The sequence below is a fragment of the Schistocerca cancellata genome, chromosome 2 (genome assembly GCF_023864275.1).
Source record: "Schistocerca cancellata isolate TAMUIC-IGC-003103 chromosome 2, iqSchCanc2.1, whole genome shotgun sequence".
Lineage (NCBI taxonomy): Eukaryota > Metazoa > Arthropoda > Insecta > Orthoptera > Acrididae > Schistocerca > Schistocerca cancellata.
In genome coordinates this window covers 970,963,344-970,981,816 of record NC_064627.1, presented here as the reverse complement: position 1 = coordinate 970,981,816, position 18,473 = coordinate 970,963,344, and the positions used below count along the sequence as shown (strand labels likewise).

General features: G+C 45.4%; 1 protein-coding gene across 1 annotated transcript in view; it reads left to right on the top strand.

Annotated features, from left to right (window-relative positions):
- The window catches only part of LOC126149027 (serpin B6-like), a 93,457-nt gene that overhangs the window by 18,553 nt on the left and 56,431 nt on the right, over window positions 1–18,473 (top strand). Inside the window, exon 4 of the mRNA XM_049915789.1 lies at window positions 4,217–4,424. Coding sequence (XP_049771746.1) covers window positions 4,217–4,424 — 208 coding nt within the window. The remainder of the gene's footprint in view (window positions 1–4,216; window positions 4,425–18,473) is intronic.

Genomic DNA, 18,473 nt, shown 5'->3' with positions numbered 1-18,473 from the left:
CGCGGGCAAGTGCTCTACCATCTGAGCTACCGAAGCACGACTCACGCCCGGTACTCACAGCTTTACTTCTGCCAGTATCTCGTCTCCTACCTTCCAAACTTTACAGAAGCTCTCCTGCGAAATTTGCAGAACTAGCACTCCTGAAAGAAAGGATATAGCGGAGACATGGCTTAGCCACAGCCTAGGGGATGTTTCCAGAATGAGATTTTCACTCTGCAGCGGAGTGTGCGCTGATATGAAACTTCCTGGCAGATTAAAATTATGTGCCCGACCGAGACTCGAACTCGGGACCTTTGCCTTTCGCGGGCAAGTGCTCTACCATCTGAGCTACCGAAGCACGACTCACGCCCTGTACTCACAGCTTTACTTCTGCCAGTATCTCGTCTCCTACCTTCCAAGCAGGAGAGCTTCTGTAAAATTTGGAAGGTAGGAGACGAGATACTGGCAGAAGTAAAGCTGTGAGTACCGGGCGTGAGTCGTGCTTCGGTAGCTCAGATGGTAGAGCACTTGCCCGCGAAAGGCAAAGGTCCCGAGTTCGAGTCTAGGTCGGGCACACAGTTTTAATCTGCCAGGAAGTTTCAAGTAGCTCCTCAGTTTGTCTCACAAGGGCTGAGTGCACCCCGCTTGTCAGCAGCGCTCGGCAGACCGGATGGTCACCCATCCAAGTGCTAGCCCAGCCAGACAGGGCTTAACTTCAGTGATCTGACGGGAACCGGCGTTACCACTGCGGCAAGGCCGTTGGCCGTTGGAAAAATGGTTCAAATGGCTCTGAGCACTATGGGACGTAACATGTGAGGTCATCAGTCCCCTAGAACTTAGAACTACTTAAGCCTAACTAACCTAAGGACATCACACACGTCCATGCCCGAGGCAGGATTCGAACCTGCGACCGTAGCGGTCGCGCGGTTCCAGACTGTAGCACCTAGAACCGCTCGGCCACCTCGGCCGGCAGTGTGGGTTGTGTTTACATAGAATAGACTGGGTACTTTGGTCCAACTGAACCGATAATTGACTGGAAATGGTTATGTTCAGCTACTTGGTGATCATCTGCAGCCATTCAGCGATAGAATTTTTATGGATGACAATGCGCCATCTTGGACAATTCGAGCGAAAGATTTGGCCATCCAGATCGCCAGACGTGAATCCCACGGAACATTTGTGGTACATAATCGAGAGGTCAGTTGGTACACAAAATCCTGCACTGGCAATACTTTGGCTATTATGGACGGCTAGAGAGGCAGCATGGCTCAATATTACTGCAGGAGACTTCCAACGACTTACTGAGTCCATGCCATGTCGAGTTGCTGCACTGCCCACGGTAAGAGGAGATTTGATACGATATTAGCCGATGACCCATTGAAACGTCCCCTTTAAACAATTATACATGACTGTGCTTAAACTGACACACAATATTTTTTAGCGCAACGCAATCTGACTATAAGATCCCTGCAAAAGAATGGCCCTGACTAACATTAAACTATACCTTTCAGAAATCACTTACCTCACAAAAATCTTCATTACTCGAACTACTGCAATACAGCGAGCGCCACTACTGCCAACTAAATAAAAGATTCAAACTACGGAAGGCACTAACTACTGATAGGGATAGTTAGCAAATGAAAGATTTTAATAGAGAACAAACAATGTATTTACCTTAATAGTCATAATATATATATATAGCAGTTCATGACAAATTACAAAACTCCGCCATCTCTCTCCCCACATCCACCACTGCTGGCGGCTCACCTTCAACTGCGCAACGCTACGCGCTGTTCACATCCAGCTGCCGCTGCCCAACACTACAATGGCAGACAACAATGCAAACTACCCACAGACTGCACACAGCACAGCTAGTGATTTTCATACAGAGCGCTACGTAACGTTGCCAATAAGAAAACATAAACAGCCTACTTACATAGCCCCCATGCTCCCCACAAAAAATTTTACAAATTGTTTTGGGCACTGGGCAATACATATTTGTTAAAATTTTTCATTTGAATCTTTTATTTAGCTGGCAGTAGTGGCGCTCGCTGTATTGCAGTAGCTTGAGTAACGAAGATTTTTGTGAGGTAAGTGATTTGTGAAAGGTACAGGTTAATGTTAGTCAGGGCTATTCCTTTGTAGGGATTTCTGAAAGTCAGATTGCTCAAAAAAAAAAAAAGGTTCAAATGGCTCTGAGCACTATGGAACTCAACATCTTAGGTCATAAGTCCCCTAGAACTTAGAACTACTTAAACCTAACTAACCTAAGGACATCACACACACCCATGCCCGAGGCAGGATTCGAACCTGCGACCGTAGCAGTCCCGCGGTTCCGGACTGCAGCGCCAGAACCGCACGGCCACCGCGGCCGGCAGTCAGATTGCGTTGCGCTAAAAAATATTGTGTGTCAGTTTAAGCACAGTCGTGTATAATTTTTCAAAGGGACACCATGACTTTTGTCACCTCAGTGTATTACTGAAATATATCTGCATCTCCTTCGAAAGTGCAATGTCTACAGAATCGCAGTGCAGCCGGTATTTGCAAATACCTGTGAATCGTCATTATTACGGAATTGTTTCAGTTTAAAACTTCAGTTAAGTTGACGTCTGGAGTGCAGCCTTAAATCGTATTGAAACACGTCCGATAAAAATTATTAACAAGACGAGAATACAGTCTTCAGAATGTGTTGGTGTAGCAGAATTCTATACATTAGGTGGGAAGAGTGGATAATGAAGAACTGCTTACTGAGTAATACTTTTTTATTCTATGGCGAACAGGCCACGTGCCTTATTCCGCTGCTTTCCAGTCGTTTGTAGAGTGCTCCCATGCTCCCCACGCAATGATAAAGCACTCTTAAAACTATCCTAGGGACCTCTAGTGTGTATATAGGTGACTAGAGCAATGGTTCGAGCATCATCTCTCGGGTTGAATTGTGCCATAGAAACTCTGGAATATGTGATCTTGCGAATCCTCAAACTAAGGCGTGAAGAACTTCACGGGACACTTCTTAGAAAATCGCACAAACTGGTTGAAATTTATGTACAACACAGAATTGCTATGGACATACACACAGAGCAGCATATTCTAATTGTTGCTACTCGTGAATGCTTTCATGTCATTTGGCTTTGGTCAACTTAGTTGAAATATGACGAATAGTAATCATCATATTGAAGTTTTGATCTCAATTCCCGTACTTGCAGAAAAATAATAGTCCACCTTTTTTCAAGTACACAGGTTATTGTTTGGCTTTAACAACCAAACATGTTTCACCACAATTGTGATATCCCCAGTGGGTTTTTTATTATTATCCTGAAACGCATAAATAGAGCTTATTTTTAGGTTAAGGAATATGATACATCAGATTCGGTTGTCATTTAAATAGTATGTGCGCTTTACTTTTTATTTTACACTGCACGCGTCCTGTGGCTGTTAACCAAAATTAAAAACATGTCAAAGTTAGTACGCCATGTCATCTGCAAACGTCAGGAACGTTAAAAAATCAGTGCAACCATAGGTCTAAGTTAGGACACCACGTCATCTACAAACATGAGGGATGTTAAAAAATCAGTGTAGACGATTTTATAACATCCCTCATATTTGCAGGTGACGTGGTGTCCTAACTTCGACCTGTAACTGATTTTGCTTGGCAGCCAAAGCTTGCACACATCGTAAAATAAAACATAAAGTGCACACACAATTTAAACGACAACAGAATCTGATGTACCATATTCCTTAAAATAAAAATAACTTGTATGCATCTACTTCATAAAAAAAGAAAAATCCTCTTAGGATGCCACACCTGCCGTGAAACATTTTTGAATGGTAAAACAAAACAATAAATTGTGTACTTGCAGGAAGGTGTACCCATCCTTAATTCATTAAAACATTAATTAATTTTGCTCCATGTGCATTTCATGTCAGATATTGCACGTTTCGTAGAACACGTTGGTTCCGTATTGTTTTCTACTTATTATTCTTTTTCTGTGCTCCTAACAAGTACCTTCTGTTGTTCCCGCATTTTATTAGCACCTTATAGTGAGTGTCATTTTCAGGAGAATTCTGTCTGTACATTTTTAAAGATGTTGTATGCAGCAATAGTACCACTTTTTCCTTGTGAGCAGTTACCAACAAATATGTGTAACCTCATGACATGTCTGTCCTTGTAAATGTTATGTGCAAATTTTAGAGTTTATTAATTTTATGTCAGTATTACCCTGAGAATACACTTTTTCAGGCATCCGACGACATACTGCTCGACATAGCTAATAGAATATTTCTGAAGGCTGGTTTTGAACTACGGAAAGAATTTCTACAATCTGCAGATAAATTTATAGCGGGAGTCGAACAAGTGAATTTTCATCAATCAGACGTAGCAAGGAAAACGATAAATGACTGGGTCGCAAAGAAGACACATGATAAGATACAAAACTTAATCCCTGCAGGTAAGAGAGACAACTTGTGGAGACTTAGCTCTATTTGCAGTTAACCAAAGTCTACTTCAAAATTTGGTCTCCACATCTCGCATATTATTTTTAACAGATGCAAGTCGAATTAAACTGAAACTTAAATGCTGATTATCTAAGCTTTACTGCAGAACAGCCAATTTGTGCCTCACACCACTATTTGTGTTTCGTGTAATATGAAAAATTCCAGATGGCTCGCTGTGGTCATGAAACATTCTGTGTTGCTATTTATTTACTTCCTGCCATAGTTGCATAAATATTCCTTAATGCTGCTTAATTTCCAATGTATGGATAAATGATGATGGCGTCCTCTTGGGTAAAATATTCCGGAGGTAAAATAGTCCCCCATTCGGATCTCCGGTAGGGGACTACTCAGGAGGACGTCGTTATCAGGAAAAAGAAAACTGGCGTTCTTACGGATCGGAGCGTGGAACGTCAGATCCCTTAACCGGGCAGGTAGATTAGAAAATTTAAAAAGGGAAATGGATAGTTTAAAGTTAGATATAGTGGGAATTAGTAAAGTTCGGTGGCAGGAGAAACAAGACTTTTGGTCAGGTGAATACAGGGTTATAAACACAAAATCGAATAGGGGTAATGCAGGAGTAGGTTCAGTAATGAATAAAAAAATAGGAGCGCGGGTAAGCTACTACAAACAGCATAGTGAACGCATTATTGTGGCCAAGATAGACACGAAGCCCACGCCTACTACAGTAGTACAAGTTTATATGCCAACTAGCACTGCAGATGATGAAGAAATTGAAGAAATGTATGAAGAGATAAAAGAAATTATTCAGGTAGTGCAGGGCGACGAAAATTTAATAGTCATGGGTGACTGGAATTCGAGAGTAGGAAAAGGGAGAGAAGGAAACATAGTAGGTGAATATGGATTGGGGCTAAGAAATGAAAGAGGAAGCCGCCTGGTAGAGTTTTGCACAGAGCGTAACTTAATCATAGCTAACACTTGGTTCGAGAATCATGAAAGAAGGTTGTATACATGGAAGAATCCTGGAGATACTAGAAGGTATCAGATAGATTATATAATGGTAAGACAGGGATTTAGGAACCAGGTCGTAAATTGTAAGACATTTCCAGGAGCAGATGTGGACTCTGACCACAATCTATTGGTTATGAACTGTAGATTAAAACTGAAGAAATTGCAAAAAGGTGGGAATTTAAGGAGATGGGACCTGGATAAACTGAAAGAACCAGAGGTACAGAATTTCAGGGAGAGCATAAGAGAACAATTGACAGGACTGGGGGAAAGAAGTACAGTAGAAGAAGAATGGGTAGCTGTGACGGATGAAGTAGTGAAGGCAGCAGAGGATCAAATTGGTAAAAAGACGAGGGCTAGTAGAACTCCTTGGGTAACAGAAGAAATATTGAACTTAGTCGATGAAAGGAGAAAATATAAAAATGCAGTAAATGAAGCAGGCAAAAAGGAATACAAACGTCTCAAAAATGAGATCGACAGGAAGTGCAAAATGGCTAAGCAGGCATGGCTAGAGGACAAATGTAAGGATGTAGAGGCTTGTCTCACTAGGGGTAAGATAGATACTGCCTACAGGAAAATTAAAGAGACCTTTGGAGAAAAGAGAACCACTTGTATGAATATCAAGAGCTCAGATGGAAACCCAGTTCTAAGCAAAGAAGGGAAAGCAGAAAGGTGGAAGGAGTATATAGAGGGTCTATACAAGGGCGATGTACTTGAGGACAATATTATGGAAATGGAAGAAGATGTAGATGAAGATGAAATGGGAGATACGATACTGCGTGAAGAGTTTGACAGCGCACTGAAAAACCTAAGTCGAAACAAGGCCCTGGGAGTAGACAACATTCCATTAGAACTACTGACGGCCTTGGGAGAGCCAGTCCTGACAAAACTCTAGCATCTGGTGAGCAAGATGTATGAGACAGGCGAAATACCCTCAGACATCAAGAAGAATATAATAATTTCAATCCCAAAGAAAGCAGGTGTTGACAGATGTGAAAATTACCGAACTATCATTTAATAAACCACAGCTGCAAAATATTAACGCGAATTATTTACAGACGAATGGAAAAACTGGTAGAAGCTGACCTCGGGGAAGATCATTTTGGATTCCGTAAAAATCTTTCAAATTCTAAAGGTGGCAGGGGTAAAATACAGGGAGCGAAAGGCTATTTACAATTTGTACAGAAACCAGATGGCAGTTATAAGAGTCGAGGGGCATGTAGGGGAAGCATTGGTTGGGAAGGGAGTGAGACAGGGTTGTAGCCTCTCCCCGATATTATTCAATCTGTATATTGAGCAAGCAGTAAAGGAAACAAAAGAAAAATTTGGAGTAGGTATTAAAATCCATGGAGAAGAAATAAAAACTTTGAGGTTCGCCGATGACATTGTAATTCTATCTGAGGCAGCAAAGGACTTGGAAGAGCAGTTGAACGGAATGGACAGTGTCTTGAAAGGAGGATATAAGATGAACATCAACAAAAGCAAAACGAGGATAATGGAATGTGGTCGAATTAAGCCAGGCGATGCTGAGGGAATTAAATTAGGAAATGAGACACTTAAAGTAGTAAAGGAGTTTTGCTATTTGGGGAGCAACATAACTGATGATGGTCTAAGTAGAGAAGATATAAAATGTAGACTGGCAATGACAAGGAAAGCGTTTCTGAAGAAGAGAAATTTGTTAACATCGAGTATAGATTTAAGTGTCAGGAAGTCGTTTCTGAAAGTATTTGTATGGAGTGTAGCCATGTATGGAAGTGAAATATGGACGATATATAGTTTGGACAAGAAGAGAATAGAAGCTTTCGAAATGTGGTGCTACAGAAGAATGCTGAAGATTAGATGGGTAGAGTACATAACTAATGAGGAGGTATTGAATAGAATTGGGGAGAAGAGGAGTTTGTGGCACAAATTAACAAGAAGAAGGGACCGGTTGGAAGGACATACTCTGAGGCATCAAGGGATCACAAATTTAGCATTGGAGGGCAGCGTGGAGGGTAAAAATCGTAGAGGGAGACCAAGAGATGGATACACTAAGCAGGAACTGAAGGATGTAGGCTGCAGTAGGTACTGGGAGATGAAGAAGATGCACAGGATAGGGTAGCATGGAGAGCTGCATCAAACCAGTCTCAGGACTGAAGACCACAACAACAACAACAATTTCGAATGAGTCCGTTCATTTTCGAACCGTGCCTGCGTCTTTCTGTTATGAGTGAAAAGCAGTTCAATGTAATATATAAAAGATTTGTTGAGGTCTTACAGTATATGATCGAAAAGTCTGTCTGTGGCGAAACTGCCATTTATACATTGAAAATCAGCTATTCTATTATATCATCTATGATCACTGGTGTTGAACGAAAAACTAAGGAAGATAACCCTCCTTAAGAAGTAAGACATAAACGTAATTACAATATTCATGACTAGCCGACGCCAAACATGTATTTCTGGGGAGAAAAAACGTGAAGGATTTATCAGATATTCAAAAGAATTATAAGGCACTTGCCACATTTGTTTACGTAGAAGAAACGGCAAAGAAGAACTGACCATTTATCAGTACGACTATCGGAAATTTACTGCGAAAGCTGAAGGTGTTTAATGCCAAACCCAGCTTTTGGGTGTCAGTTAGATTCTGCAGAGTGTGTAGTAAGAGCACCGGAAAAGGTTATAAGAGAATGCGGGTGATAAACTGGTCGTATTTGGACAGGGAACCCCTGTACGAAGATATTTCGGCACTGTTCATGTTGAAGTTTAATACCTGTGGCATCAACGTTTCTTCGAATTATGTTCGGTTTCATACACTGAAGCGCAAAGGAACTTGTACTGGCATAAGCATTCAAAAACAGAGGTGTGTAATACAGGCAGAATACGGCGCTCCGATCGGCAACGCCTATATAAGACAAAAAGTGTCTGGCGCAGTTGTTAGCTCGGTTAATGCTGCCACAATGGCAGGTTATCAAGGATTAAATAAGTGGTCTTATAGTCGGCGCACGAGGGATGGGACAGCATCTCCGAGGTAGCAATGAAGTGGGAATTTTCCCGTAGGAAGATTTCACGAGTGGACCTTGAATATCATAAATGCGGTAAAACATCAAAACTTCGACATGGCTGTGGCCGGGAAAAGATCCTGCAAGAAAGGGACCAACGCCGACTGAAGAGAATCGTTCAACGTGACAGCAGTGCAACGCTTCCGCAAATTGCTGCAGATTTCAATGGTGGGCCATCAAGAGTCAGTGTGCGAACAATTCAACGAAACATCATCAATATGGGCTTTCGGAGCCGAAAGCTCAATCGTGTACTCTTGATGACTCCACGACACAAAGCTTTACGTCTCGCTTGGACCCGTCAAGGCCGACATTGGACTGTCAGTGAATGGAAACATGTTGCCTGGTCGGACGAGTCTCGTTTCACATTCTATCGAGAGGACGGACGTCTAACGATATGGAGACAACCACATGAATCCCTGGACTCTGTATGGTGCGTGTGCAGTTGGAGTGATCCGTCTAGATACGACTCTGTCAAGTGACACGTACGTAAGTATCCTGTCTGATCACCAGGTACCTTTCATGTCCATTGTGCATTCCGACGGACATGGGCAGTTCCAGCAGAATTGTTGCAGAGTGGCTCCAGGAACACTCTTCTGAGTTTAAACACTTTCGTTGTCCACCAAACTCTCCAGACGTTGAGATGCCTTCAACGCGCTGTTCAGAAGAGATCTCCGCCCCCTCTTACGTATTTATGGACGACCCTGCAGGATTCATGTTGTCCATTTCTACCAGCGCTATTTCAGACATTAGTCGAGTCCATGGCACGTCGTGTTGCGGCACTTTTGCGTACTCGCGGGGGCCGTACAAGGTATTAGGTCGGTGTACCAGTTTCTTTGGCTCTTCAGTGTAAATAGTTGTGCTGCCCTTAGCCATTACCGTATAGTGGACGCACGGACTGCGAATGCGCTGAGTAATCCTGTTACCAAATGGTTCAAATGGCTATGAGCACTATGGGACTTAACATCTGTGGTCATCAGTCCCCTAGAACTTAGAACTACTTAAACCTAACTAACCTAAGGACATCACACACATCCATGCCCGAGGCAGGATTCGAACCTACGACCGTAGAAGTCGCGCGGCTCCGGACTGAGCGCCTAGAACCGCTAGACCACCGCCGGCAATCCTGTTACCCTTTATTGTTGTCGTACTAGGACAGTTGTGATATGTAACAAAGCAGTAACGTTGTTGACGTCGTCACGACCTGTCCAGTGCACAGGTATCGAAATTATCCAGATCGTGTTTGAGAAGGACTTTTGAGAAACTTCAGAGAGGAGCTGTGCTCCAGCACGCACGAAGTCTCGCAAGTTTCGAGCAATCATGCTAATTTGTGGAGTGTTTTTCTTGAACAACTGCCGGCGGGAGTGGTCGAGCGGTTAAAGGCGCTACAGTCTGGAACCGCACGACCGCTACGGTCGCAGGTTCGAATCCTGCCTCGGGCATGGATGTGTGTGATGTCCTTAGGTTAGTTAGGTTTAAGTAGTTTTAAGTTCTAGGGGACTTATGACCACATCAGTTGAGTCCCATAGTGCTCAGAGCCATTTGAACCATTTTTTTTGAACAACTGCAGGAGGTTCAGACTGTAGTAGTGCAGAACTACCGACATTTGGTCCACTTTGCGCAAATGTGTTTACAGTGCCATCTACAGCAGCCACAGTTACCATCTATGATGCTATTCATCGACAATTCCGTGTTCAGTAGTAAAGGCATATTTAGGCACACGAAAATCAGTGCGTCGATGGTTAGAAACAATCAACGTAGGTTATGTGTGAAGGTATGGACGGGATAATTTGTCATCACATCGTCTGGTCATATCTAATATCAACCACATTAACAAGATCTTTGCACCTCATTCATTTGCATCCACATGATTACTCTGCAGTTCACAATTAAGTGCCTGGCAGAGGGTTCATCGAATCACCTACAGGCTATCTTCTACCGTTCCGCTCTCTAACAGCGCGTGCGTAAAACGAACACTTAAATCTTTCCGTGTGAGCTCTGATTTATCTTATTTTATGACGATTATCATTTCTCCCTATGTTGATGGTCGCCATACAGAATTTTCACACTCTCGTGAGAAAAATGATGATTGAAACGAAAAACGCTTTTTTTTTTTTTGCCGTTGTGGGTCTGTGGCACTCTCACACCCCTGTTTCGCGATGATAAATGCGAGCTGCCCTTCTTAGGATTTTTTCGATGTCCTCCATCAAACCTATCTCCTACGTATCGCACACCGCACAGCAATACTCCAGAAGAGGATGGACAAGTGTAGTGTGAGCAGTCTCCTTAGTAGATCTGTCGCATTTTCTAAGTGTTCTGCAAATATATCGCAGTCTTTGGTTTGCTTTCCCCACAACATTGTCTATGTCGTCTTTCCACTTTAAGTTGTACGTTATTGTAATCCCCAAGAATTTAAGTGAATTGAAAGCCTTTAGATTTGTGTGATTTTTCGTGTAACCGAAATTTAGTGGACATCATGTCGATGACTTCATACTTTCATTTTTTAGAGTCGGTTGCCACTTCTCGCACGAAACAGATATCTTGTCATGTTTCAGTTGGTTCCTATCATCTGATGCCTTTACGAGATTCAAAATTGCAGTATCATTTGCAGAAACCTCAGAAAATTGCTCAGATTGTCTCCTGTGTCGTTTATGTAGCTAAGGAACCATAGACGGCCTATAACAGCCGGCCTCTGTGGCCGAGCGGTTCTAGGCGCTTCAGTCCGGAACCGCGCTGCTGCTACGGTCGCAGGTTCGAATCCTGCCTCGGGCATGGATGTGTGTGATGTCCTTAGGCTAGTTAGGTTTAAGTAGTTCTATGTCTAAAGGGGACTGATGACCTCAAATGTTAAGTCCCATAGTGCTTAGAGCCATTTGAGCCATTTTGAGCCTATAAGACTTCCTTGGGAAACGCCAGATATTACTTCTGTTTTACTCGACGATTTTCTGTCCATTACTGCGAAATGTGACCCTTCTCACAGAAATCACGAATCCAGCGCACAACTAAGACGAACTCCCGTAAGCAAACAATTTGATTAGAAGCCACTTGTGAGGAATGGTGTCAAAAGCCATCTGGAAATCTAAAAATATGGAATCAGTTGCACATTATCTATCAACAGCACTCATTATTTCGTGATATGACTATTGGAAGTGAATGAGTAAAGTTGGTTCTTTGTCGGGAGGCAGTGTACCGGTCCACTCTATGTCAGTTTTCCTCAAATGGCTCAAATGGCTCTGAGCACTATGGGACTTGACATCTATGGTCATCAGTCCACTAGAACTTAGAACTACTTAAACATAACTAACCTAAGGACATCACACAACACCCAGTCATCACGAGGCAGAGAAAATCCCTCACCCCGCCGGGAATCGAACCCGGGAACCCGGGCGCGGGAAGCGAGAACGCTACCGCACGGCCACGAGCTGCGGACTCAGTTTTCCTCGGAAGGATGGTAGTGACCTGTGGTTCCCGGTAGGCGTAGTGTGGCATCCTAACATAGGTGGTACAGAGCAGAAGGCAGAAGGACAATTCAGAGAGAAGGCATTTGATTGTTTTCTTCTATCTGAGCCATCACTGGTACAGGCATTTACTAGAAATGCAGGTGGTGAGAGTCGGTAGTGAACTCGTTGAGGAGATTCTTGGACAAACAGGGTTTTGAAATAGTTGTCTATTCCAGACAGGACTAACTAATATACTGGAGGCTAGTTCTAGGGTTAGAAAAAGCATGAATAACACTGTTACAACAGAAGCCAGTGCAAAAGTCCCAGGAGTGGGTGCTAACCACAATAGCAAACACTAGAAGCATCCTAAGGCAACAACTCAGCTGCAAAACAAAACGTACTGAATATGACACTGTTCACTGAGGCACTCCAAGTGAGAGAGCAGACTTAACACGGAGCTGGACCGAGGCTGGAGTCGACGGACGCGGATTCGGCACCCAGATCGTCTGACTGAGAACTCCACCAAAATGCGGAATGTAGGGGTTTTAAAGAGTCGCGTGGGGGCACTGTTTTTCCCTCTTAAAGCCACCCAGCCAATCCCGTAGGTCTCTTGCAGGTGCCTGCCAACCACGGTTTAGTTAGGTCCCCTCTACTACTGCTAAGGCGGGGATGTTAATGCAGTTGCACTAACTAAGTCCGTATTTGGTATCAACATTGTTCAGCTGAAAGCTTGTAATGGTACTTGAATTACGTAACCATTACGGCACCTCACCTCAACCTCTCGATACCAGCAATATTCTACTGTGTTTCTGTAAAATAGTTAACATATTTCTGTGACAACATTCAGATTTGATTTCATTAATGTAGAGGTACTTCGATACATCGACGTTAATATATTGCAATGATATTATTCTTATGTGTATTCTTTCTTTTGTCAGTATGATCATTGACGTACTTGTAACTCTGATTTTTGGGCGCGCAAGCGGCTATTAGAGAGTCAAGCTTTGGTCGTCATGTTAAAAAGACGCAAATTGTAGTCAGTTTATGAAATGTGAACTTTAACAGTATGTTTTATATTCTGAAGTGATGTTTTGGAACGAGCTACGTGATATTGCAACAAAAGTAATAAAAAAGAAGTGTAACTTAAATTGGGAGTGCTGATTACTTTTTTACATCACCATTGTCCTAACTTGCAAAAGTTTAATCTTCAAGAATGGTTTATGAAACACATCTATAAAACTTCTGAATATCGCAGAATAACACCTAGGTCTCTTTGCATCCGAGCTTGGAATCATCACTACCTAGATTTTCGACGATTGAGTCATGAGTTCACAACGAGACCAGCGTGGGAAACACGAAAAGATGAGTGCCTAGTTTATCCATTATTTCAAGAAATGACTTTATTAATTGTGCTCTAATGACACCTGCCACATAATATAACTTTGATGTTGCCCGAAAATGCAATATTTAGCAGCGTGAGCAACACTACAATCATAATTAATTTTTGATCTTTGTTGTGGTAGGGTTGTTAGAAGCTAAACGTAACTGCTCTGCTAAATAAGGCTTGCACCATTATTGTTATACGTCATTTAGCTCCGCCCCTCGGGCTCCCCGGAGCAGGGACTGTTGGGTCAACAGTTCTTTGGGCGTTTCCGCTCTCTTTCTAACCCTTGTGAGTCTACTGACGTTGCTGTTCTCAGGGCTGGTATCAAGCTGGCTTTATACACTGGTACGTGCCTGTTAGTTGCAAAGTTCTACGGTGGCAACCTACCACAGCGTCTAGACGACATATTGTAGGGAAGCAGCCTACTTACGCCGTATAAAATTCTCATCAGTCTTTCCATTGTGTGCCAGCCTAGTCCGCTGTAACTAGCTCTGACGTCATAAATGTTGCGCAATACTTTAAAAATCAAGTAAATAACCTGAAACGTTTCTAGCATGTCAGGAGTAATACTAAATCAATATGTGTTGAATGTCAGTTCAATAACTTTAACCATTTTCGAAATTTGGACGTTTTTCTGTAAAAATCATTGGCGCAACAGAAAAGAGCTAGAAACTTAAAAATTTATATTTAGATTCCTTTTGCATAATAATTTAGTAGAAACAGTATTCTGGATCTCACAAATTAAAATTTTAGTTGAAATTCATGATTTTCTGGTTTTTGTCTTAGAAATTAAGGAAGCAAGATAGATTAAGTAGGCTAATAAATAAGGCTAGGATGTTTAAATTTAAGTAGAAGGGAGATCCGCTATACTCATAAAGATGTGAGAAGTTTCAACAGAACAATTATAAAACTATAGCGATAGCGTATCTCCAAAGAGCAAGCTCAGAACTCGTCTACTGCGTATAGTGTAATTAAATTAAATCTCTCGCCCAAAATATTTGACTAAGCCACGTCAGACTTTTATTATGATTACTTATCTGTGTGCTGAATGCACACTTAAATTGAGAGCTTCATCGGCCATCAGCAAAGGAAGCAATGATTTATTCGATAACTTAAAGTGGTGCATTACTAGCCCAGCGGCTAGTCGGGAGAGCGGAATTGATCAGGCGTTCTCTTAGCCGTCTTCTTCTTTTTTTTTCTTTATTGAGTTTATAAAACCTGTAGAACAGGTAGGCTGTCAGCAGCACAATACGCCGCTCTTCAGCCAAAGATAGTACAATGACATAAACAGAGAAGATACATGACTTGGAAAAACGGCGGGAAAAAACAGTAGACACATGAACATAAAAAAACATGAAGCCGTTCACACTCGATGACAATCCACACTACAAACTGTTGACACGAAGCACAAACACTGAAGATGACGATGGCACTGGTGAACAATGGAGTGTGACAGTGAACACTGAACACTAAACACGATGGCACACACGAGACACTGATGGCGATGATCTCCGGCGCGCGAATGTCCACTTAGCGTGTCTAAGTCCGGGGACCTGCCAAGAGGGGAATAAGGGGGAGGTGGGGGAGAGGGGAGAACAAGGATGCCAATGGCTGAGGAGATGGGGGAAGGAGGAGAGGGACAGGGGAGGGGAAGCCCGGGAGAGGAGTGGGGAGAAATGGAGGAGGGAGGGAAGAGGGAGAGAAGGGAGGGAGGGTGCCCAAAGGAGCAGACACAGGAGGAGGGTGGGAGGATCAAACTTGGTAGGAGGGGTAGATGGAGGGGCGGAGGGCATAATCAGGGAGAGGGAGCTGGCGGAAGCCATCTTGGGAGAGCGTAAGGAGGGTAGAGAGATGGAGACCGGGTGGGACGTGGGAATAAAGGCGCGGCAGCAGGCGGGGGTTGGAGAGGATGGGGGAGACGAGTGGGTGAGGAGGATCGAGTTTGCGGGAGGTGTACAGGATCAGTATCCTGTCAAGGAAAAGGAGGAGGTGGGGGTAGGGGATGAGATCACATAGGATCCGCGTGGGGAGGGGAGACGGATGCGATAGGCGAGGGGGAGAGCATGGAGTTCGAGTATTTTGAGGATGGTGGAGGGGTCCAGATCCCACATACGGCTGGAAAGGACCTTGAGGAGACAGAGTCGGGAGCGTGCCTTGGTTTGGATTGTCCAGAGATGGGGAGTCCAGGAGAGGCGACGGTCGAGGGTGATGCCAAGGTACTTAAGGGTGGGAGTGAGGGCGATAGGCAGCCATAGATGGTGAGATAGAAATCAAGGAGGCGGAAGGAAGGGGCGGTTTTGCCTACAATGATCGCCTGGGTTTTGGATGGATTGACCTTGAGCAACCACTGGTTGCACCAAGCGGTGAACCGGTCAAGATGGGATTGGAGAAGGTGTAGGGAGCGCTGCAGGGTGGGGGCAAGGGCAAGGAAGGCGGTGTCATCGGCAAACTGGAGAAGGTGGATGGGGGGTGACGGCGGCGGCATGTCCGCCGTGTACAAAAGGTACAGAAGGGTGGAGAGGACGGAGCCTTGGGGCACACCAGAGGAGGGGAAAAAGGTGTAGGAATCTGTGTTATGGATGGTGACATAGGAAGGACGGCGGGAGAGAAAGGAGCCGATCAGATGGACGTAGTTAATGGGAAGGGCAAAGGTTTGGAGCTTGAAGAGGAGACCGGAATGCCATACGTAGTCATAAGCATGTTGGAGGTCCAGGGAGAGGAAGATTGCGGAGCGATGGGAATTAAGCTGGTCGGAAAGGAGATGAGTGAGGTGAAGGAGAAAGTCGTCAGAAGATAAGGACGGCCGAAACCCACACTGGGTAACGGGAAGGAGGCGGTGCTGGCGGAGATGTTGGTGGATGCGTCAGGTGAGGATGGATTCCAGGACCTTGCTGAAGGCCAAGGTAAGGCTGATGGGACAGTAGGAGGAGACGGCGGACGGGCGTTTTGCCAGGTTTAAGGAACATTAAGATACGGGAGGTTTTCCACAGGTCGGGGTAGTAACCGGTAGAGAGGACTACATTGTAGAGCCTGGCCAGGGTGGAGAGAAAGAGACAGGAGCTTTACGAAGGTGACAGTAGGTGACACGATCTTGACCAGGAGTGGTGTTGCGTTTTGTGCGGAGTGTAGCAATAGGATCCTGTGTAGTGATAGGGGCATTGAGTTCCATGTGTGTAATGTTGTCCAAGTACTGGAAACCAGGAGCGAGGGGAGGGACAGAGGTGTCAGTTTGATCGCAGACATCCGGGAAGAGGGAGTAATCGAACTGGGGATCATTGGGGATGGAAAATACATCAGAGAGGTAGGAGGCAAAGTGGTTGGCCTTACTAAGGGTGTCAGGGAAGGGGTGATCATAATGGAGAAGGGGATAGTAGGGGGAGGGTTTAGTTCCGGTAAGGTAACGGAAGGCTGACCAGAATTTGGACGAGTTGATAGGGAGAGTATTATTTAAATGGGTGCATGTCTGTCGCCAGTCCCAGCGTTTCTTAGCCATGAGCAAATTACGAATGTGTCGCTGGAGTTGCCGGTGGCGTCGTTGTGTGTCCGGGTCACACGTGCGGAGGAAGGCATGGGAGAGACGGCGGGATTCACAGAGGAGGAGGACGGCCTGTGAGGGTAAGGTAGGACAGTGAGGGTGGATGGCGACAGTGGGGACGTGGGCCTCCACGGCCTCAGACAAGGTCTGCTGGAGAAAGGAGGCGGCATGGGTGACATTGTCAGGGTGGTGGTAGGTGAAGGGGTGGCTATCGACCTGGGTGGAGAGGGTATCCCGGTAGGCATTCCAGTTGGCACGGGAATAGTCATAGACGTACTTAGGGGGAGGGTCATTACGAGGGTCGAGGCGGGGGCGACGACTGTCTGAAACGGTGAGGAGGACAGGGAGTTGGTCGCTACCAATAGGCTCCAGGACATCCACAGTTATACGGCCAAGGAGGTTGGGGGAGGAGAGGATAACATAGGGAGTGGAGTTGGATTCGGGACGGGTGTGCTGGGGGATGGGGATGAGGTCGCCTTGAAGGGAGGAGAGGAAGTGATGCCACTGCCATAACTGGGCAGCGGAATGACTATGGATGTTGAGGTTGGCAGCGATCACGTAGGAGGAGAAGGTACGGTCGATGTGGGAGAGGAAGTCGAAGGGAATATGGGGGTTGGGGCGGACGTAGATGGTGGCGCAAGTAACGGTAAGACCGGGGAAGAAGAGACTAAGGATCAGGTGTTCAGTGGGGTTGGGAAGGAGAGGTTGGAGCTGAACGGGGATCTGGCGGTGGTGACCGATGGCAACTCCGCCACGCGCAATTGGGAGGGGATTTTCGGAGCGGTGGAGGAGATAGGGCAAAGGGTGGACGGTGTGGTGGGTTTGGAGGAAGGTTTCATTGAGGAGGAAGGCATCCATGCGGTGGGCGGCAAGGGTTTGCAGGAAGAGGTCCTTGTTGGCGGGAAGGGAGCGGATATTGTTGAAAAGGATGCAGTGCTGTCGTGCCATGACAGGGATTTAGATGAGGGTGTCAAGACGGGAGAAGGTGAAATGGGCCTGGTTGTTGGAGTAGGTGGCGTACATTTTGAGTTGGAAAATGGAACGGGCGGCGAGGGAGATCTGTTGGAGGGTGTGGGGGCGCTGAAAAGGACATTCTGAAGGACGATGGTGAGGAACCTGATGAAGTCCTCAGCGGTGGGGGGGGAGGGACGAAGGGAATTGCCAGGAGGGGTGGGGGCGTCCAGAAGACGGACATGGATGGTGAGTTCAGGAGTGGTCGGAGGGGGTTGGGCTTTACACTTTTGGGAATAAGTGGGATGGGGGAGATTGCTGGTATTGCAGGAGGGAGGGGATTGAAGGTTAGGGCACAGCTGGAGGAAGTGCGCTTGCCTACAATGCGGGCAGGTGGGGGCCTCGCGGCACATGGGTGTTGGGTGTGCATTAAAGCGCAGACACCTCTGGCAGCGCAGGGATTGAGGAGGGGAATGGGAGGGGTCGACCTTATAGCGCTGGTTGAAGAGGAGGTCACCCTCCTTCAGGAGACAGTCAATGGAGGGGGCGTCCTCGGAGAAAACCTGCATAAGGTGGGTGGGGCCGGCCGAGTTGAAAATGCGGCGGACCGCCCGCACCTCCATCGTGGGATGCGCCTTGAGCTCCGCCAACACCTCCTCCTCCGTGATCGATGGGCTGAGCCGAGTGAT